Source organism: Chinchilla lanigera, unplaced genomic scaffold (assembly GCF_000276665.1).
Source record: "Chinchilla lanigera isolate Chin_1 unplaced genomic scaffold, ChiLan1.0 scaffold00020, whole genome shotgun sequence".
In the NCBI taxonomy this organism is placed as follows: Eukaryota; Metazoa; Chordata; class Mammalia; order Rodentia; family Chinchillidae; genus Chinchilla; species Chinchilla lanigera.
The window spans coordinates 3,720,406-3,740,507 of record NW_004955421.1 but is presented as its reverse complement, the minus strand read 5'-3'; the positions used below and the strand labels follow the sequence as shown (position 1 = coordinate 3,740,507).

General features: G+C 39.3%; 1 protein-coding gene across 4 annotated transcripts in view; it reads left to right on the top strand.

The window, feature by feature from the left end:
* The window catches only part of Trank1 (tetratricopeptide repeat and ankyrin repeat containing 1), a 145,377-nt gene that overhangs the window by 112,379 nt on the left and 12,896 nt on the right, over positions 1–20,102 (top strand). For 3 of the 4 annotated variants that reach the window (XM_013513765.1, XM_013513764.1, XM_005383682.2), the window contains exons 16-18: positions 11,101–11,189; positions 15,202–15,305; positions 15,416–15,548. In XM_013513765.1, coding sequence (XP_013369219.1) covers positions 11,101–11,189; positions 15,202–15,305; positions 15,416–15,548 — 326 coding nt within the window. The remainder of the gene's footprint in view (positions 1–11,100; positions 11,190–15,201; positions 15,306–15,415; positions 15,549–20,102) is intronic. The other variant, XM_013513766.1, reaches the window with a different exon arrangement.

Genomic DNA, 20,102 nt, shown 5'->3' with positions numbered 1-20,102 from the left:
TATAATCTCTCCCTAGAGGTAATATATTTGCTTTTTCCTTCTTTCTTTTCTCTTTTCCCCCATCCCAGTATGTCTTTCCTTTTGAACAGTTTCTTCCCATTTTACAATATGTATTGTACATTTTGGATTTTATTTACTCTTTCAGCTTCTCCCACTAGGGAGACAATATGATGGTAACACATGTGAGTCTGATTTATTTCACTTATGAGCAACGTCTCTTGTTGTATCCATTCACCTATAAAAGTCTCAAGTTTACCTTTTATGGCTGCGCAGCACTCTATTGTATAAAAATAACGCATCATTTTTATCTGTTCCTTGGTTGATGGGTATTTGGGTTGTTTCCAACATCTAGCTATTACAAACTATGCTGCGATAAACATGGGTGCACATAGTGCTGTGGTACAATGTTTTTAATTCTTCTGGAAAGATACCCAGAAGGGGAATAGCTGGGTCAAATGGGACCTCTGATCCTAGTTTTTTTGACGAATCTCTACACTAATTTCCACAGTGGTTGCACCAATCTACACTCCACCAACAGTGGAAAAGGGTTCCTTTTTCCCCACAGCCCCACCAGCATTTGTTATTGGTTGATTTCTTGAAAATAGCCATTCTTTCTGAGGTGAGATGGAATCTTGGTGTTGTTTTAATTTGCATTTCTTGAATGACTAATGGTGTTGAACATTTTTTCGTATATTTATTTGCCATTTGTATTTCTTCATCTGAGAAGTGTGCATTCATCTCAGATGCCCATTGTTATATTGGGTCTTTAAATTTGGGAAGTCTGATTTTTTATTTTTTTAGTTCTATATATATTCCCAATAGTAATCTTTTTGTCTGAGGAATAGCTAGAAAACATTTTTTCCCCACATTTTGGGTTGTCTCCTCACTCTCTTGATGATCTGTCTTGCTATGCAAACGCTTTTTAATAAGATGAGATCCCAGTTGTTGATTCTTTGTGATAGTTGCTGCATGATTGGGATTTTATTCATAAAGTATTTGTCTACACCAATGTTTGCAAGAGTTTTACCTGTTCTATCTTCCAGCACATTTAATGTGTCTGTTTTAATATGTAGACCTTTGATCTATTGCAAATTTAGTTCAGTGCATTGTGAAAATATGGATGCAATTTTAATCTTTGGCCTGTGCAGAGCCAATTTTTCCAGCACCATTTATTAAAGAGGTTATCTTTCTTCCAGTGAACGTGTTTGGTACTTTTATCAAAGATAAGGTAGCTGAGTATGTCTGGAGTTGCTCCTACATCTTCTAATCTGTTCCGTCGATCTTTGGGTCTTTTTTTGCCAGTACCACACTTTTTTTTTTTTTTTTTTTCTCCTACATCTTCTAATCTGTTCCGTCGATCTTTGGGTCTTTTTTTGCCAGTACCACACTTTTTTTTTTTTTTTTTTTGGTTAATCACAGTAGCTTTACAGTATAATTTCAAGTCAGGGATCATGATGCCCCCTGCCTTGCGTTTGTTACACAGAATTACCTTTGCTATTCTAGGCCTCTTCTGGTTTCAAATGAATTTTAAGATTTTTTTCTCTAATTCTGTGAAATATGCTGTTGGAATTTTGATTGGAATTGCATCAAATCTGTATTACAGTTTTGGAAGTATGGCCATTTTCACTATATTGGTTTTTCCTACCCAAGAGCAAGGGATGTTTTTCCATTTTCTGATATCCTCTTTAATCTCTTTTTTCAGAGTACTATAGTTTTCAGTGTAGTCGTCTTTTACTTCCTTCATTGGATTGATTCCTAGGTATTTCATTTTTTTGGATGCTATTGTGAAACGTGTTGTTTCCCTGATTTCTCTCTCAGTGAGTTTGTTATTTGTGTACAGGAAGGCTATTAACTTTTGTATTGACTTTGTATCCACTGATGACTTTGTATGCTACTGAATTTGGTTATTAAATCCAAAAGTTTTTTAGTGGAGTTTCTGGGATCTTCTATGTAAAGTATCATGTCATCTGCAAATAATGATAGTTTAACTTCTTCCTTTCCAGTCATTATTCCTTTTCTTTCTTTTGTCTAATTGCTCTGGCTCACATTTCCAGAACTATGTTGAGTAAGAGTGGAGACAGTACACATCCTTGTCTTGTTCCTGATGTTAGAGTGAAAGTTTTCAGTTTTTGTCTGTTTAGTATAATGTTGGCCATTGGTTTGTCATACATGGCTTGTATCAGATTAAGATAAAGACCATCTATTCCAATTTTTTGAAGGCTTTTCATCATGAATGGGTTCTGGACTTTGTCAAAAGCTTTCTCTGTATCTATTGAGAGGATCAAATGGTTTTCATCCTTGGCTCTGTTAATGTGGTATATTACATTTATTGATTTACATGTGTTGAACCATCCTTTCATACGAGGGATGTGTCCAACTTGGTCATGGCATATAATCTTCTTGATGATTTTCTGCATTCTGTTTGCCAGTAACTTACTGAGAATTTTTGCATCTATGTTCATTAAGGAGATTGGCCTGTAGTTTCTTTCTTAGTTGGGTCATTCTCCAGTTTTGGTATCAGGGTAATACTTGCTTCCAGGAATGAATTTGGGAGTACTGCTTCCCTTTCAATTTCATTAAAGAGTTTGAGAAGTAGTGATATTAGGTCTTCTTTAAATTTCTTGCAGAATTCAGCAGTGAATCAGTCAGGGCCTGAGATTTTCTTTGTTGACAGTTTTTTAATTATATCTTCAATTTCATTGATTGATATTGGTTTATTTAGGATTTTCATATCTTCTTGATTCAACTTTGGTAATTCAAATGTATCTAGGAATCTGTCCATTTCTTCTGCATTTTTCATCTTATTAGAATATAAATTTTCAAAGTAGGTATAGATGATCTTCTGGATTTCTGTAGAATCCCTTGTAATTTCAGCCTTTTCATTCCTAATTATGTGGATTTGAGTGTTTTCTTGCATTATTTGATAAGGTTGGCTATAGGTTTGTTGATTTTATTTAATCTTTTAAAGAACCAATTCAATTCATTGATTCTTTATATTGTTTTCTTAGTCTCTAATGCATTAAATTTTGCTTTGATCTTTATAATTTCCTTCCTCATACAAGCTTTTGGCTTAGCCTGCTCTTCTCTTTCTAGAAGTTTGAGGTTCACCATTAATTTATTTTTTTGCACTTGCTCTGTTTTCCTGATATGGTATTCACTGCTATAAATTTCCCTCTTTGGACTGCTTTCATTGTGTCCCATAAGTTCTGGTATGTTGTATTGTCATTATCATTTAATTGTGGAAACTGTCTAATTTCTTAAGTTCATCTGTGCTCCATTGGTTGTTCAGGAGGGTGCTGTTTAATTTCTGTGTATTTATGAAGTTCTTGTGGTTTCTTTGGCCATGGATTTCCAGTTTCACTGCACTATCGTCTCATAATATGGATGGGATCATTTCAGTTTCTTTGCATTTACTGAAGCATGTTCTATGAGCTAGTATGTGGTGTATTTTGGAAAACATCCCATGTACATTGAGAAGAATGTGTATTCTGATGTTGTAGGATGGAACACTCTGTAGACAGTTACTAAGTCCATTTGTTCAAAAGTTTGGTTCAGTTCTAATACTTCATTGTTGAGTTTTTTGTCTAGTTGGTCTGTCTTTTACTGACAGTGGGGTATTGAGATTCCCCAATATGATTGTATTATTGCTTTGACTTTTTTATGTCTGTTAATATTTGTATTATATAGTTGGGTGCACTGGTATTTGTTGCATATATATTTGTGATTGTTATCTCTTCCTCTTGAATTGTTTCCCTTACAAAGATGTAGTGACCCTCTTTATCTCTGTGAATGAGTCTTGGCTTGATATTCACTTTGTCTGCAAATAGAATAGCTACCTCTGCTTTTTTTTGAGTTCCTTTTACATGGAGTATTGTTTTACATCCCTTGACTTTCTTTGAATTTCTTTTTAAATTAAATGTGTTCCTTGTATACAGCATATTGTTGTATCTTGCTTCATTCTGTCAACCTATGTCTTTTGATTGGTGAATTGAGACCATTAATATTGATGGTTATATCTGATATGTATTGACTTATCTTTATCATGTTATTTTCCTGCTGTTGGCTGCCCCCTTTTTCCCCTTGTTTGTTTGGCTTGCCTGGTGGATCCCTTCTGATGGGGTTCATGGAGCTGTAGTCCTTGTTATCTCTTTCTAGAATGTTCTTCAAAACATTTTGGAGTGCTGACTTGGTGGTCATAAATTTTCTCAGGTGTTTTTTGTTGTGGAAGTATTTTTTATATCTATCAGTTTTGAAAGATAGTTTTGTGGGGTACAGAAATCTGGATTCAAGGTTGTTTTCCTTTAGAGCTTGAAATACTTCACTCCAAGCTCTCCTTGATGAGGGTTTGTGCTGAGAGGTCAGCTGTGATTGTGATGGGCTTTCCTTTAGAGGTGATCTGTATCTTTTCCCTCACAGCTTGTAAGATTTTATTCTTGTGTTGAATGTCTGGAATCTTGACTATGATATACCTGGCTATAGATTTATTTTGATTGTGGCTGATTGGAGTTCTATATGCCTCACTTATTGTATGTCAAATTCTTTTTCCCTACCAGGAAAGTTTTCTGCCATGACGTCTGTGAACAGCTTTTTTATATCATTTGTGCTATCTCCTGCTTTTTCATTCACTCCAATCAATTTTAAGTTGTTCCTCTTTGCCTCATCTAGCAGCTGCTAGATTGATTTCTCATGGTTCTTTGCTATTTTTTAAAAAAATTTTCATTTCATGATTACTAACTGCAAGCCTGTCTTCTGTATCTGAGATCCTGTCTTCACATTGGCTTATCCAACTGTGGATACTTCCAATACAATTTTTATTCTCCTGGATATCACTGTTTGAATCTCCCTTATAAATTCTATTTCATTTTTATGCTAAACATTCATGCTTCCATAGTTTTCTTAAGTACCTCTATTTGTTTTATCTGTATCTGCTCTAGAGTCATTAAGCATGGTTTTCATTGTGGGCACCATCTTTACAATAATCTTAAAAACATTTCTGATTTGATTTTTTTCTTGAGCCTCATTCAATTGTTTTATTGTTACCACTTCAGAGAAGTCAGGTGGGTGGCTTTTGGATTGTCCCACCTCATTGGCCCCTGGGTTTGCCTTTGGGGAATTGGATGTCTGGGGTTGCATTTTATTTGTGTTTTCTCATTTTCTTTTCTCTTTCTTTCCTTCCTTCCTTCCTTCCTTCCTTCCTTCCTTCCTTCCTTCCTTCCTTTGTTCCTCTCTTCTTTCTTTCCTTCCTTCTTCTTCCCTTCCTTCCTTCCTTCCTTTCTCTCTTTTTCTTTCTTTCTTAGTTTAATTCCTGTGGTGATGCTTGTAAATTGCCTGTGGTGGGTTGCTTTATTGCTAGTATTTAGAGCCCTTAGGAAATAACTACTTCTCCAAGGTATCTTCCAGGTGTAGCTGATTTTGGGGTTTTGAGTCTTTTGCAAGATCCTGCCTCTTCAATTTGTCAGGGATGAGAAGCTGCTGCCTGTTTGGCCCAGCCCTTGGTTCTTCGACACTGTGCCACAGTATTTTCTATGACCCTTACTCAATCTCAATCTTGTGATATCAGGAAGAATAGCTGTTTAGAACAGTTATGTCACTTTTGGCTAAAGTGGTACCATCAGCAATAACAATAACATCAAACACAGCCTAGAAAATGACAAACTGAGGTAACCATTAATTTGCCACCTTTAACTATATGAACTAGATTTGTGCTTATATAACAAAATCTGAAATAAACCAGAAAATTATATGCACTATATAAGTCCTTAATAAGTCAATTTTTCCCTCAGGGGTTAAAATTTAAAAGGGGTTAGGGAGAAAACACAGAAGTAAATGAAGAGGAAGAGATTAGAAGTAAGGCTGGCAGACAAAAGGGGATCATACTAACTTTGGGAAACTGGTGCAGAAGACTAGAGGGAAGGAGAGGAGGAAGAGAGGAAAAGAAGAACAGAACAAGAAGCACAAAGAGCCTAGAAACCACATTCATACTCATATAAAAACAAGATCAAACAATTAAGGTGAGAAAACAAACAAACAAAAAACTACCACCACAACGACAAATAAACAAGGGAGAGAGAGAAAATAGTTCACTTCTAGGTTTGTCTCTGCTGTCACTGGTAAACAAAGTATGGAGACAGAGTTGAGATCCATGTTGATTTATCCCAGCAAACCAGCAGTAGTAGCTTTTTGTTGCGGTAGTGGATAATCTCAGTGAGCTTGCACCTTCTGGCTCAGACTAGACTCATTCATCTACAGTCTTCAGCACACCTTCTGAGGGCCTGAACCCAGCTGGGAGCTGCTAGATGAAGCCTGAAGCTGCTCTGAGTTCTGAGGTCAGCTGGCCCCTCTCCAAGATGGCTCCCGGCCAGTCACTGTCTTGCACAGGACACCTGAGCCCTCAGCACTCACCACCAGCTAATGCAGTCCTTTACGTCCTCTGTTCCCCTCCATTGCTGTGTCTCCATGGAGCCTTCTGGGGTTTCCAGCAGTCACTGTGTGTCTGCAGGTTTGAATCCCTCCTCTTACGCAGTGAGTCCTGTTTCAGGGAGAAGGCACCGCCAGCTACCCACTTCTTCACTGAAGTTTCTCTCTTCACTTTCTCTGTGGGCTTCAGTTTGTGCTTCAGATCCTTCCTGAGTTTGGGGAACCCACTTCTCTCCTGGTCTTCCTCACACTGCTACATTTCTGTGTCTGTATGGCAATTCTCAGAGAGGATCTTTGTCTGCTGCCTACCACTCTGCCATATTGGTTCTCCTCCCTTTTTCTTTGTCATTTTCTTTTTTTTTTTTCCTTTGTTTATCTCTTTGCCTTGCTTGTTGTATTTGTTCTGAGTTTTTTATTTTATTGGCTCCTTTTTCTCTGTCCAGGATATTCTTGAGTATTTTTTGGTATTCTGATTTAGTGTTCATATATCTCTTAAGTTGTTCTTTTTAATGGAATGACTTTACCCATCTTTTTAAAAAGAAAGTTTTGCAGAATATGTTAATCTGGCTTGCAAGTTGCTTGCTTTGAAGATTTTAAATACTTCACAACAAGTTTTCTTGGCCTTTAAAGTTTGTATTGAGAAGTCTACTGTAATCCTAATGAGCTTACTTTTATATGTGATTTTTTTGTTTTGCTCTGACAGCTTTTAAGATTCTGTCTTCTAGAAGTTTGAGTAAGGTGTGTTCTGCTGAACTTTTTTCATTGTAGTTTGGTGTTCTGTAAGTCTCTCTTATCTGTATGTTGAAGTATTTGTCCAGACTTGGAAAGTTTCTAAGTGGATTTTTATGGCATGTGTGCTGTCTTCTAGTTTCTAACTCTAGTTAGCCTTAAATTTGTCATCTTAGCATTGTCTAATAGTTGTTGGATGAATTTTTCTTGTTCGCTTATCATTTTTAAGGCTTATCTGAGGAATTTGTTGTAATTTAACAGCATTTTGTCCTTGATTTCTGAAACTTCATCTTCACATTAGTCATTTCTACAATTTATAAATTCTCTACATTTTTTTTTTTTTTTAATTTCTGGTATATCTGTCTGATACTTTTTCGGTGGCATCTTTGTCTTTGGTAAATTTGTCCTTCATATTTTGACACATTTTGGTCAGCTCTTCCAATTTTTTATTTGTTTCTACCATATCCACATTGGTCATTTTCTATGAGAAATCCATAAACTTTTGGATCATGTCCTCTTTAAACTTACCAAGTTTCTTTAACTCTTCTCTAATCAGTGTGTAAAGCCTGACTACCTGGTATTTGCTTTTTCTGTTAATTGCTCCTTGAATCTGCTTTGGGAGAGTTGGGAGACTTTGGTTTTTTGTTTTTTGTTTTTACCTTATTTTCCCATGCTCCTGTGTGTGTGTGTGTGTGTGTGTGTGTTTTGTGCTGAGGGTTGAGGTTAAATAAGGCAAAGAGAGATTTTAGTTGATATGAAGATTTTTTTAAATGATACTAGGAATCAAACTCATGTCCTCACACTTGCCTAACAGGCACTGTGCAGATGAGCTATATCCTTAACTTGAGGATCTTTTTAGTTACATACTGCCTTCCAGTGATATATTTTCAGCTTTTTTTGTCCAAAGATAATATTTATCTGTTCAGTTATTTAATTAAAGTTGATTCGACTCTGTCACTGTGTTTTGAAGAAAGAATCACTGCTGGTTATAACAACATCAACAGATCTTATCATAATGTGTGATAAACCTTGCATTTATACTTTCACCCTGTATCAGTCAGGGTTTTACTAGAGAAACAGACATAATGCAAGATATACAAATGTATAGGAAATTACAAGATTGCCTTATGACAGTCAACCACAGAGTTGGATGAGGAAGCATGCAGCAGGTGTCTGCACACTGGAGACGGGAGGATTCAGTTCAAGGTCTGAAGTTCACTGCAGTGTTCCGTGCAAGTCTGTATCAGGAGGCTGATGGGTCTGAGACAGAAGACTGAAGAGTCTATGCTGGAATGCTGAAGGATCCAAAGTAGAAGCCAAGGAGTTGGCGTTAGAAGCCAGGAGACAACATCCACGTGTAAGGTGAAGACTGGAGCTCTTCTGAAGAACGAAAGCAAATCTGTCCTTCCTCATTTCCCTTTTATACCAGCCAGGTGATTGAGCCACCTGAGGGTGGGTCCTCTACACCCTAGGGTGTATTGTGAGCTGATTTACTTAAGCTGCTGAACTTCTCAAATTGACACCATCAACCACTAGATACCCTTTATCAATACTATTTGTGCCCATATTCTATTGTTACTAACAGATTGCAGGGTGGAAGGAGCAGTAAAGGAAAAGATGAAAGGATAGGTAGATAAGGAGTGTAAGTCAGTAAGAGGAGAGGTAAATAGGAGAAATAATAGTGAAAAAAAAGTAGAGGATCAGATTCTTTTGGAGGTTGTCTTGGTTACTTTTCTCTCATTGCTGAGACAAAATACTCACCATCCAAAATTAATGAAGGAAAAATTTACTTCCAAAATTAAGGAAGGAAAGGCTCACAGTTTGTGGAGGTTTCAGTTCATCATCAGCTGGCTCCAAGGCAGGGTGGCATGGCACAGGGGCAACAGCAAATGCACCAAGCGCAAAAGGGTGGGTGGGGGGCAAGCCTCTTTTCCTCCCTAATATTGTATGCTGGCTATCCATCCATGCCCACACCATCTCCGTGCCTTCCTCTTCCATAAACTGAGGATGTTTGCAAAGTAAGGACCCTGGCCCCCCGCTGAATCACTTATTTAGACTTTTAAACTTCTCAAATTGACATAATGACCAACATCCTAGAGTGGTAAGGGCATGTCCTTTTCACCTCAGGGTGTAGAACTGCTGAGTTACTTAGTTAAGCTTCTAGATTTCAAATTAACATAATGTATGAACCATAACAGAAGTCTTTTAGTTGAATTGAAGGGTTAATGTTGAGAGTTGTAAGAAGATATTTGTGGGGATGTAGGAGGAAGGAGGTGTACTTGGGGACTGAGGAAAGCTGTGAGGTTGTTGGAACGTTTTGATGTATTTGTCCACCTGTAAAGTGGAGAAGAGGCAAAGGGAAATGGGACTAGGTAAGAGAAGGACGAGCAAAAGGAATAGAATAGAGAGGAAAGAGGGTTAATATGAAAGAGGATAGGAGTAACTGAGAGAGCAGAATAGAGTGAACAAGGAACTTGAAGAATTTAAAAAGTGGGAGAATTTCTTTTTAAAATAAAAAAAGTGGGAGAAACAAAAATTAAAAAATAGTATTACTATGGAAGCTTGAGTTGAAGGACCAAATAGCAGACAAGAAGAGGGAAATGAAATAAACACCAAGTAAATCAAAGAAAAAATGTCCACCCATGTTTTTCTTTTAAGACAAAAGATGTTAATGTATGAGTTGTATTTTCTAAACTAGAACCGCAGTGTTCAGGTTGAATTGCAGTGCTAGCACTTTGCGATAAGTAGGTGGACTTCGGGTTGCAGTCTGGGCTCTCATCTCTAAAAGGCTTGCCATCACTGCCTTAGGTTGTTTGGGATGCTCTCCTTGTGGCTGCTCCTCAGCAGGACAGGACTGGAGCAGTGCAGACCAGCCATAGTGGCGGTGCGTCCCCTTTTCAGTGTCCTCCCCTACTACAGAATACCTGTGGCTGCAGTGCAACTTCTCTGAGCACCTCCTGTAGTCAGCCATGTTGGATCTCTCCTTTTAGTTTCGATCTTATCTCTGGCTAGTAATAGTGCTCTCTGGGTGCTTGACAGTGGCAATGGCTATTGTTCCCAGTCATTCATACAATCATGAGAGTAAGCACCAATACTAATAGTGTACCATGTCACTGAGCCATGATGTTTGGTAGGTTAGGTGTGACCAAATTCATTTTTCAGTTTATCATGGTTTATTGGGATATAGCACAGTGAAGTCAAGTAGCATTTGTATTGTAAAATCCTGTTAGTTTGTTTCTGCTAAATCTACCTGGGAGATTGTTAAGAGCTACTTGGCTTTGGATTTTCAAGGAGGAGTTAGTAATTGCTATCTATATACTGATTCATAGCTCTGAAGAAAGAAAATAGATCAAAATTTTAAAAAAACAAACCACATCCTTTCTTACCTCTATACCCCCTCCTTCTGAAACCTGCACCAATCTGTCTTGGTAAGCTAAAATATATCTTTTTTTTTTTTTTTTTTCTAAAATATATCTTAAAAATTAGAAGGAAGAACACAGGCTTTTTAGCCTGCTATGGCTACCATAGCAAAATGCTACAGACTTGGTGGTTTAAACAATAGAAGTTTATTTTGTCATAGTTTTAGTGGCTTAGAAGTGCAAGATCAAGGTGTTGGCAGGGCTGATTTCCTCTGAGACTTATTTCTTTGGCTTGCAGATGGCTGCCTTCTCTCCTTATCCCACAGTCTTTCCTCTGTGCTCCTGGTGTCTGTGTGTATGTCCTAATTTCCTTCCCTCACAAGGACATCAGTCATGTTGAATTAGGGCCCACCTGAAAAGTTTCATTTTAAGTTAATCACCTCTTTAAAGGCCCTGTCTCCAAATACAGTCACATTCTGAGGTAAGAGGGTTCAGGACTTCAACAAATGAATTTTTGGGGGTACAGTTCAGCCCATAACAGCTGTAAATGAGTGAAGGCCCAGAGAAGAAAACCTACTTTTGTTTTTCATTTTAGACTTTGATGATAGCATGTTTGTTAAGACCTCGACTCCTGAGGAATGGATCGTGCAAGGAGAGTATTATGCCAAACACCAGTGCTGGAAGGTAAGGGCTGGACCAGGGGACAGGGATGAGGGTTTCTTGTGGCCCCTGGTCTTGTCAGGCCTCATGGCCAGATTTCCATATCTACATCTGTCAGGATGCAGTGATGCATCTGTCAGGACAGGATGGGGGATAGTGGTGATTGTGCCACCTTTTCTGAAATAGCAGGTCAGCCTGAGATGAGGAGAGCTCCTGTCCTGCTCTCTATCCAGTAAATGCAGGCATAGCAGCTGTTCATTTGGCCAAGTGTCCACATACAGTGACAGGTAAATGGAGGGTCACAGCCTGTTTTTTCCCTGCTATACTCTGTGCTTAAAAGCTTTTGCTATTATCGTATCACATTTTAAAGCAGAGAAGTCACATGTTTATATTTTCAGACTTATCAGAGATAGGCTTTACTGCCAATCTGAGTCTAGCGAGCATGGGGTAAACTTTATTACCAGATTACACCGACCAACCTCCAGCTCAAGCCGTCATAGTGAGCCTGAGCAGTCTTCTATAATGGGCCTTATGAAATATCGAAACAAGATTAAAGAAAGAGCTTGTCACTTTCCCTATACACTTTGAGATCTTAGGGGGGAACTATGGCTGGTGTCTGCCATGGGTATTGGTGATGATGTCTTTACCTGAAAACCTCAAAAACTCTACTGAAAGAGTAATGCTAGTTTAAATTTTTTAATCCAATAACAAGTACAGTCTTAGGATTGATTTTACAGTTCAAGAGAGTAAACATGAGCCCAGTCTTACTCTATTTCTTCCTTGTATCATCTGCAGCTTATCAGAGATGTTCCCCTTTGTGGTTGCATAATGGCTGCCAGAGCAGCTCCAGATATCTTGTTCCCCTCAATAATATCTCAAGCATCAATGAAGAGGAGGCACTGCCTTTTCATGCCTGTCCCCCAACCCCTGCAGTAGATTTTCTTATGCATCTCATTGGTCAGTATGAGGTCACATGGCCTCTCCTAGCTACAAAGGATGTTGGTAGTGCAGTCACATCTGGTAGTTTCAGCTTTTTATGGGAGTTAGGTTCTGCTGTCAAACAAGAAAGGGAGGAGAGGTCTGTGGGTCCCACCAACAGTGTCTGCCCCAACAGGCACTACTACATAGAAATGTGTAATTTCCTAGATTTATGGCTATTCAGGTACCTGGGGTAGACTGCTAACTCATACCAGTAGCTACACAAATTTAGACTTCAAACATTATAGCAAAAGTGTCTGCAGTTTCCCTTTCTACTACAACTTCTTCTTCTTCTTCTTCTCCTCCTTCTCCTCCTTCTCCTTCTGCTCTTCCTCATCCACCTTCCTCGTCCTCTTCTTCTCTTTCTCCTTCTTTGTCTCCTTCTCCTTCTTCTCCTCGTCCTCTTCCTCCACCTTCTTCTTCTCCTTCTCCATTTACTTCTCCTTCTTCTCCTCCTCCTCCTTCTCATTCTTTTTCTTCTCCTTCTCCTTCTTTTTTGGTCTTTTTTTTGAGGTAGAATTTCATGATGCACCTCAGGCTGGCCTTGAACTCACAGTAGTCCTCCTGCCTTGGCCTCTCAAGTACTGGGATTACATGGGTGCACCACCACACCTGGCTTCCCTTTGCCACTTCCGAACAAATATTCAGAGATAGTGATTTCCCTGAAGGACTCTTCCCTCTGCTCTAATGATCTTTCTTACCATTGGAGTTTCATGGACTGGGAAGTGATGGGGACCATAAATCTGCAAGTCAGCATTTATCAGAAGCCATGGTGTGAGGTATCTGTCATACTTAGAAGGAATTTGCAAAGTTTTTTCAGCCCCTGTGGTAGGGAAAATGGCTAACATTGGCAGCAAATAACTCTGGAGTTTAGAAGTTACCTGTTTCTTCATAACAAACAACCCCAAAATGTCGTGGCTTACAACAAATCATGTTTGTTGCTCTCAGTACTGTAGGTTGGCCATGTGAGTTCAACTAAGTAGCTCTTCTGGTATCAGCTGGGCAACTTATGTGTCTGTATTCAGCTTCTAGTTAACTTGGAAGGTCTGCCTCTGGGAATTGATTGGCTCTTGGTTTAGGAATAGGGGTCACTAGATTTCCTAGATCATCTGTCCCTGTTCCTCATCTTGCAGAAGGCTAATCTGGGCTTGTTCATTTGATGCCAGCACCCAGAGAGAGTAGGCAGAAGTACACACAGCCCCTTAAGACCTGTCCGTGAAACTGACCTAGTATCACTTCTGCTGAGTTCTGTTGGCCAAACAAATTACAGCCCACATGAAAAAGGAGGGAAAATAGGCAGCACTTGTGATGGGAGAAGCTGCAAAATTAGACTGTCAAGGAGTATGGGCACAGATAGAGAAAAATGAAGACTCTGGCCATGCTTATAGTCTCTATATAAAGTGAGGAAACACTATTTGCTTTGTTGTAGAAACCTTTGTATGTCTGGGAAGTAGAATTTTACATTTGTTATATTTAGCTGCAGAAGTTGATCGAGCCCCAAAACTTTGCTCATTGCAGATCCTTGTTATAATTGGAAAGAAATATTGAACATGTCTGTCATTGTAAAACAATATTTTGGCACGGTGGATGGTTGGGGGGTAAGGAGGGAAGCGGGAGATAAGATGGGCAGCAGTATGGGTATGGAATTGGAAATCTCTATACAATCTTACCCTTTATTCCTTTCAGAACACTTCTAGTGTTACCTATATGTGTTGTCCATGGATTTCCAATTATTTATCCCTGTAAAAATACTTTTTGAATGTTTGAATCTAAAATCTTTTTAGGGGAGCCGGCACAGATGAGAATGTTATAAAAAGCCTTCTCCTCGCCTGACTTTATTTTGACCCTGCTAAAGGACTTCAGGACTCAGGTGGTTTATTGGGTTTTTGGCTGCATGTCATGAATGTTTCAGAACCACCATACAAGATTTGTTCATTTAACAAATACTTGTTGAGCTATGAGCCAAAATTATGCTTAGATCCCAGGATAAGGATAGTAAGCAAAACAGGCGCATAGATGAATGTGCAGTTTCAGCTGTTGCAGGTGTCACAGATGAGAGGTCAGCTGCCTCCAGAGCCACCTATCCTTGACAGAAAGGCCAGGAAAGCCTTCTTTGAGGAATGAAGCCTTGAACTGACACCTGCAGAGTGAATGAAGTTAAGTAGGCAAAGAAAAGACTGAAGAGCATTTCTGTTAGAGGCAGCAGCCTGTGCAAAGGCCCTGTGATTGAAAGAAACATGGCATAAGTCCCAGGAATGAAAGGCCCATGGGGGCAGGAAGGCTAGAGCAAAGAGCAGGAAAGGGAGAGAGGCCATCCTGTCCACTTTATCAGCAAGTGCCACTTAGTCCCTCTCATGCCCACACTGGGACCTGATGCTGGGCGTAATGTGAACTTTTTGCCTTGAGACATGCTGCAAGCATTCCTGTCTTAGAAAAGCAGCTTTCTGCTGTCAAGCATCAGGATGCAGGCTGACTTCGCTGTGACACTTGTCTGCATACCTCATAGTTAGCGGGTTTGGTCACATAGATCTGCATGCTCTGAGGATCTGGATGTGCTGTGAGGCTCTCTCTACCTCATTTCTGTCCCCAGTCCTGTACTATAGCTGTGCTTCCAGCACCACAAGGTAGCCATTGTAGTCAGCAACTATGTCAAAAAGCCCAGAAGGACCACAGGTTGTCTTTGGGCTAGCTGCTCCCTGGCTCTGATGTGAGGTTGCTGTGTGTAAAATGAGAAGGATGATATCTCTTACACATGGCTGTTGGAAGATTAAACAAGGGTGCTGTTACGGTGACCAGTAAAAACATGTACTGTGCACCTTTTCCATGGCTTCTGGATACTTCCTGAAGAAACTTTTGGGTGTGTTAGCTGGTAACAGTGTTGGGCTTTGTCCTCTGAGGCTATTCTCTTTAGCATACAAGTACCTTTCTGTTCCTCCCTTTCAGATTGGGCTGGGTGAGACAGTGCTTTGTCAGTACAGACCTTCAATGCATGTTTTAACTCTTGTTCTATAGTCACCTCTGTTACCTTGCCAGGAATCAAAATCTTTTGCCTATTCAGGTTGCAGCGAAGTGTTACCAAAAAGGAGGTGCATTTGAGAAGGAGAAGTTGGCCCTGGCCCATAACACTGCCCTGAACATGAAGTCCAAGAAAGTCAGCCCCAAGTGAGTGTCTTGGCATCATTTCAGATTTGTTTTGATGAAAGCAGCATGTTAAACATGTTGCTGTTATGTTAATATTTCATAGAAATATTATTTTGTTTTCCTTCTTCCAGGCAAAAACAGTTGGAATATTTGGGACTAGCTAAGACCTATTTGGAGTGCAATGAGCCAAAGCTGTCCCTTAAGTGTCTGAGCTATGCCAAGGAGTTTCAACTCTCCGCCCAGCTGTGTGAGAGACTGGGAAAGGTAGGGCCCCGTCCCACAGGTGCTAATGGGGGAACTGGGCTTTACCTGAACAGATTGAGAGGTTTGCCCTCAACATCTGCTTGTGTCAAGAAGAGACTCTGGGCCTAGGAAGGGGACACTGGCCCTGTTGACTCAATAGGTGGCTCTTCTTTCTGTACTTGCTCAAACACTTATTTATTCATTGCCTATGCTTACTTACTTAGTCATTGTTTTTTTTTTTTTTTTTTTTTTTTTCTCTGGTACCAGGAACCGAACTCACGACCTTGCGCTTGCCAGGCAGGCGCTTTGCCGCTGAGCTAAATCCCCAGCCCCTTAGTCATTGTTATTAATTAAGTTTATTGGTACATTTTAAATATGCATAAGGATCACTTTCATCTGAGACTTTGTACCTGTACATTACTTAAGTCCTTTTTTCCCCCATTTCCTTGTCCTCCCTTCAATCCTTCTTCCCCTTCTCATTTACAAAAGTTTTGTTTCCATTTCTCCCTCTTTTCTCTTTTTTTTCTTTTCCCTTCCTACCATTCCCCCTCCAGCCTCTCTACTTTCTCTTCCCACCTAAGCATTTTCTTCCTATTTCATAAGATCTAGCACACATTCTGGTCTTTATTTACTTTCAGTTTCTCACACCAGAGAAACAATGCAATATTTATACATATATGTTCAATTTATTTCCCTTTAGAATATGGTCTCAAGGTGCATCCATTTACTTATGGATGTCTCAAGTTTATCCTTCTTTATGGCTGAGTAGTACTGCATTGTATAAAAACCTACCTCTTCTCTATCCATTCATCAGTTGATGGGCATTTGAGCTGTTTCCAAGATTTAGCTCTGACAAACTATGCTACTATAGACATGTATTTGTCATACAGAATAATTAGTTATCTTGGAGAATTGGTACATATACATATCACAACTTAATCTTTTTTACTTTCCCTTCCCCTCCCTAACTTCTCTTCTTCCTCCATTCCAAACGGGCTTCCATCTCTACAAAATTTACCTCCCTGTTTCCTATCATTTCTCTTTTATTTTGCTCTTTAAATTATTTATATTTTGGGCTTCTTGTATATGAGAAACTATACAATATTAACCTTCTGTGTCTTATTTCACTTAGCATTATGATCTCAAATTGTACCCATTTCCCTACAAATGACTTTATGCTGAGTAGTGCTCGTGTGTGTGTGTGTGTGTGTGTGTGTGTGTGTGTGTGTGTGTGTATTTTTCTTTATTCATTCATCTGTTGTTGGACATATAAGGCACTTGCAAAATTTGGCTGCTGTGAATTGTACTGCTGTAAATACGGTTATGTACGTATTATTGTAATATGATGATGTCTTTAACACTTTTGGGGAGGTATCCAGGAGAGGTATAGCTGAGTCAAATGGAATTTCTATTTTTACTTTTTTGAGGAATCTGTATACTGATTTTCATAGTGATTATACTAATTTATAAGAAAGATTCCTTTTTCCTCACAGCCTCACTAGCATTAGTTGTTTTTTTGTTTTTGGTGATAGCAGTTCTTTCTAGAATAAGACAGAATCTCAATGCTGTTTTGGTTTGTATATCCCTAATGATCAAGGTTTCTGAACATTTTTTTCATGTACTTGGCCATGTGTACTTTTTTTTATTTTGAAACATGTTGATTCATTTTAATTGCCTACTTTTAATTGATTCTTTTATTTAGGGGGGTTTAATTTTTTTGAGTTTTAAAAAAATATATTTTAGATGTTAGTCCTCTGTCTGAGTAGCAGGAAAAGACTTTTCTCCATTCTGTAGGTTGTCTCTTCACTCTGTTGGTTGTTCTTTTGCTGTAGAAAAGCTTTCTAACTTGGTATTATCCCATTTGTTGATTCTTGGTATTACTTCTTGTGCAATTGGGGTTCTGTTCAGAAAGTCCTCACCTGTGCCTATGTCTTCAAGAATTTTACCTATTTTACCTTCCAGCAGATTCAGTGTTTCTGTTTTATTGTCTCATTATTTGATCCATCTTGATTTCTTCTCTTACTCTGTGCACAAGCTTTTAGAAGGTTCTGTGTGTGTGTGTGTACACAAACATGCGTGTGCATGTGCATATCTGTATTAGCTTTTTGCTGCTGTGACAAGATATCTGATAAAATAAACTGAAAGGAGGAGAGATTTATTTTAGCTCATGGTTTCAGGGGTTTCATTGCATGAACACCTGGCTTAGTTGCTGGTGGCAAGGCAGAAAGATCATGGTGGAAGGGCATGGCAGAGGCAAGCTGCTCAACTCATGGTAGCCAGGAGAGAGAGAGACACACACAGAGAGACAGTGACAGAGACACAGAGAGAGACACACAGACAGACAGAGAGAGGGAGACAGAGGCCAAAGGCTAGTGCTAGTGGTATTCTTCTTTCTGCCTTTGTTCCATCTGGCTCCTCACCCTATTGGATGGTACCACCCACATTCAGGTCACATCTCTTCCATACGTTTGCTGTCCCATATGTCAGTTGTCTCTGGAAACACTCTCAAAGACACACGTAAAAGTGTGCTTCACTAATTTCCTAGGTATTTTTAAATATAATCCAATTTATAATCAGCATTAATCATTATACCATCCATCTTTGTGTTAATATTCAAGGCCTAACACTAACCACAGGGAGGTTAAATGTTCAAACTAAGGAGTAGAGAGATATTAGGATATACTTGCCTTCTCTTTCCCTGTGTTCACGGTCTAGAATTGGCTTGGGTCCATGGTCTGCCATGGAGTTTTTGTGTGTTCCCAGTAGTTACTCTAGATCCAATCCCACAGCTGCATGTTCCTATTAGCTTAAATTAATTAAAATATAATAAAGTTTTAAAATTCACCTCCTTAGCCTCATTAGCCACATTGGGACTGCTCACTGTGACAGAACATTTCCATCACTGCAAGAAGTTTTGTCTGACAGATTTGCTAGTCTGGAACACAGCTGCTCAGGTCAGCAGGCTGGCAGGGGACCACAAATTGTTATTTGTCTGCAGGAAGATTAATACAGAAGAGAGAAGTAAGCCATTAGAGATTTTTTATAGCCATGTGGCATTGCTGTGACATCCAAGTGGTGACTGTTTTCTTAGTGATTAAATTTTAATGTGTCAGTTGTGATGGATTAAAATGTAAAACAATCTGGGCTTCACCACAAGTATTTGGAGAAGCTGCATTTGGGAGTGTCTTATGAGCAGTTGCATTTCTTTCTTTACCAGCGTTTTCTTGTCTATATGTCCAATGTGGTAACTCCTGGCATTCCCAGAGCACCTGGGCATGGCAGGGCTGGGAGTGGGACCTACTGGGAGACTGCAGCGTGGCCCTAGTCATGTCCGATAAGATCAGGCCCTCTCAGTGCTGTTTGCCTTTCTTCATGCTTATTATTGGATGTGACTTGTCAGAATATGGGAGACAGAGATGGAACAGAGATATTAGAGAAGATTTTTCATTGTGGTTGGAAATGTTGGTCTTGTATTCCAGGAACTAGAACTCTTTTCCAACTTCTCCAACTGCTTTAGCCTCTGCTTTCCAATTTTCAGCACCTCCACCTTGCATACTATGTGTGACTGTAGGGGACAGGTCTAAGCCTATCACTTTCCATTTTTTGAGTACCAGTGTCTGGCATGGCTGAACCAGACATACCTTTCTTGTCTGCTTCCCCAACCTGCACCTCAGCCTGCCTAGTTCCGCCTCTGAAGTGAGGGTGGGGAGACCAGGAGCCTATAACTGTAGCCCATGCCCTACTCTAGTACTGGAGCACCTTTGACCTATGGAGACCATCCTCCTTGTAGAGGCACAGCTTATCGTTTCTCCTCCTACTTGCATAGACTTTGCTCCATGGTACAGCTTCTTCTCTATTAAATTTATCCTAGAATCTCTAAATGCCTCTCAGGGCAGGCATGGTGACTTATTTCTGTTATCCCAGCTACAAGAGGCTGAGGTGGATGATGGCAAGTTTAAGCCCAGCCTGGGCAACTTGAGGCTCTGTCTCAAAATGAAAACTAAAAAAAAGTGTGTTGGGGGAGGACCATGAATATAGCTCACACAAAACAACACAGCTGGGTTTACTTTTTATTTGCTTTTTTTTTTTTTTAATTTTAAAAAATAAAAGAAGGAAAACATTAACAAACAGACATCCATTTACAAAATAGCATAAGAATAATATAAACAATACAGAGTTACAGACAAAGTTGTAGGAAATTAGCCATGATTGTTGTACTACTTATTGATATCTTCAAAGTGGTTTCTCAGAGACATGCAATATTGATCAAACAAGTAATCATTAACTGTTCCTTTCAGTAAAGCAGTAGAAGACAGTAGCACAACTATGGCAGCTATCCTGTATATACATACTTACATAATTTCCCCTTGTTTCCCTTCTCATTTCCCACACACCGGTTGCCCTTTACTTTTGAGCATTTTCCTTTCATTTCACAATATCTATCATACCTCGTTTTTATTCACTCTTTCAGGTCTTACTCTAATGAGACAATACAATGCTTACGCATGTAGGTCTGATTAATTTCACTTATGAGTATGGTCTCTAGTTGTGACCATTTACCTATAAAAGCCTTGA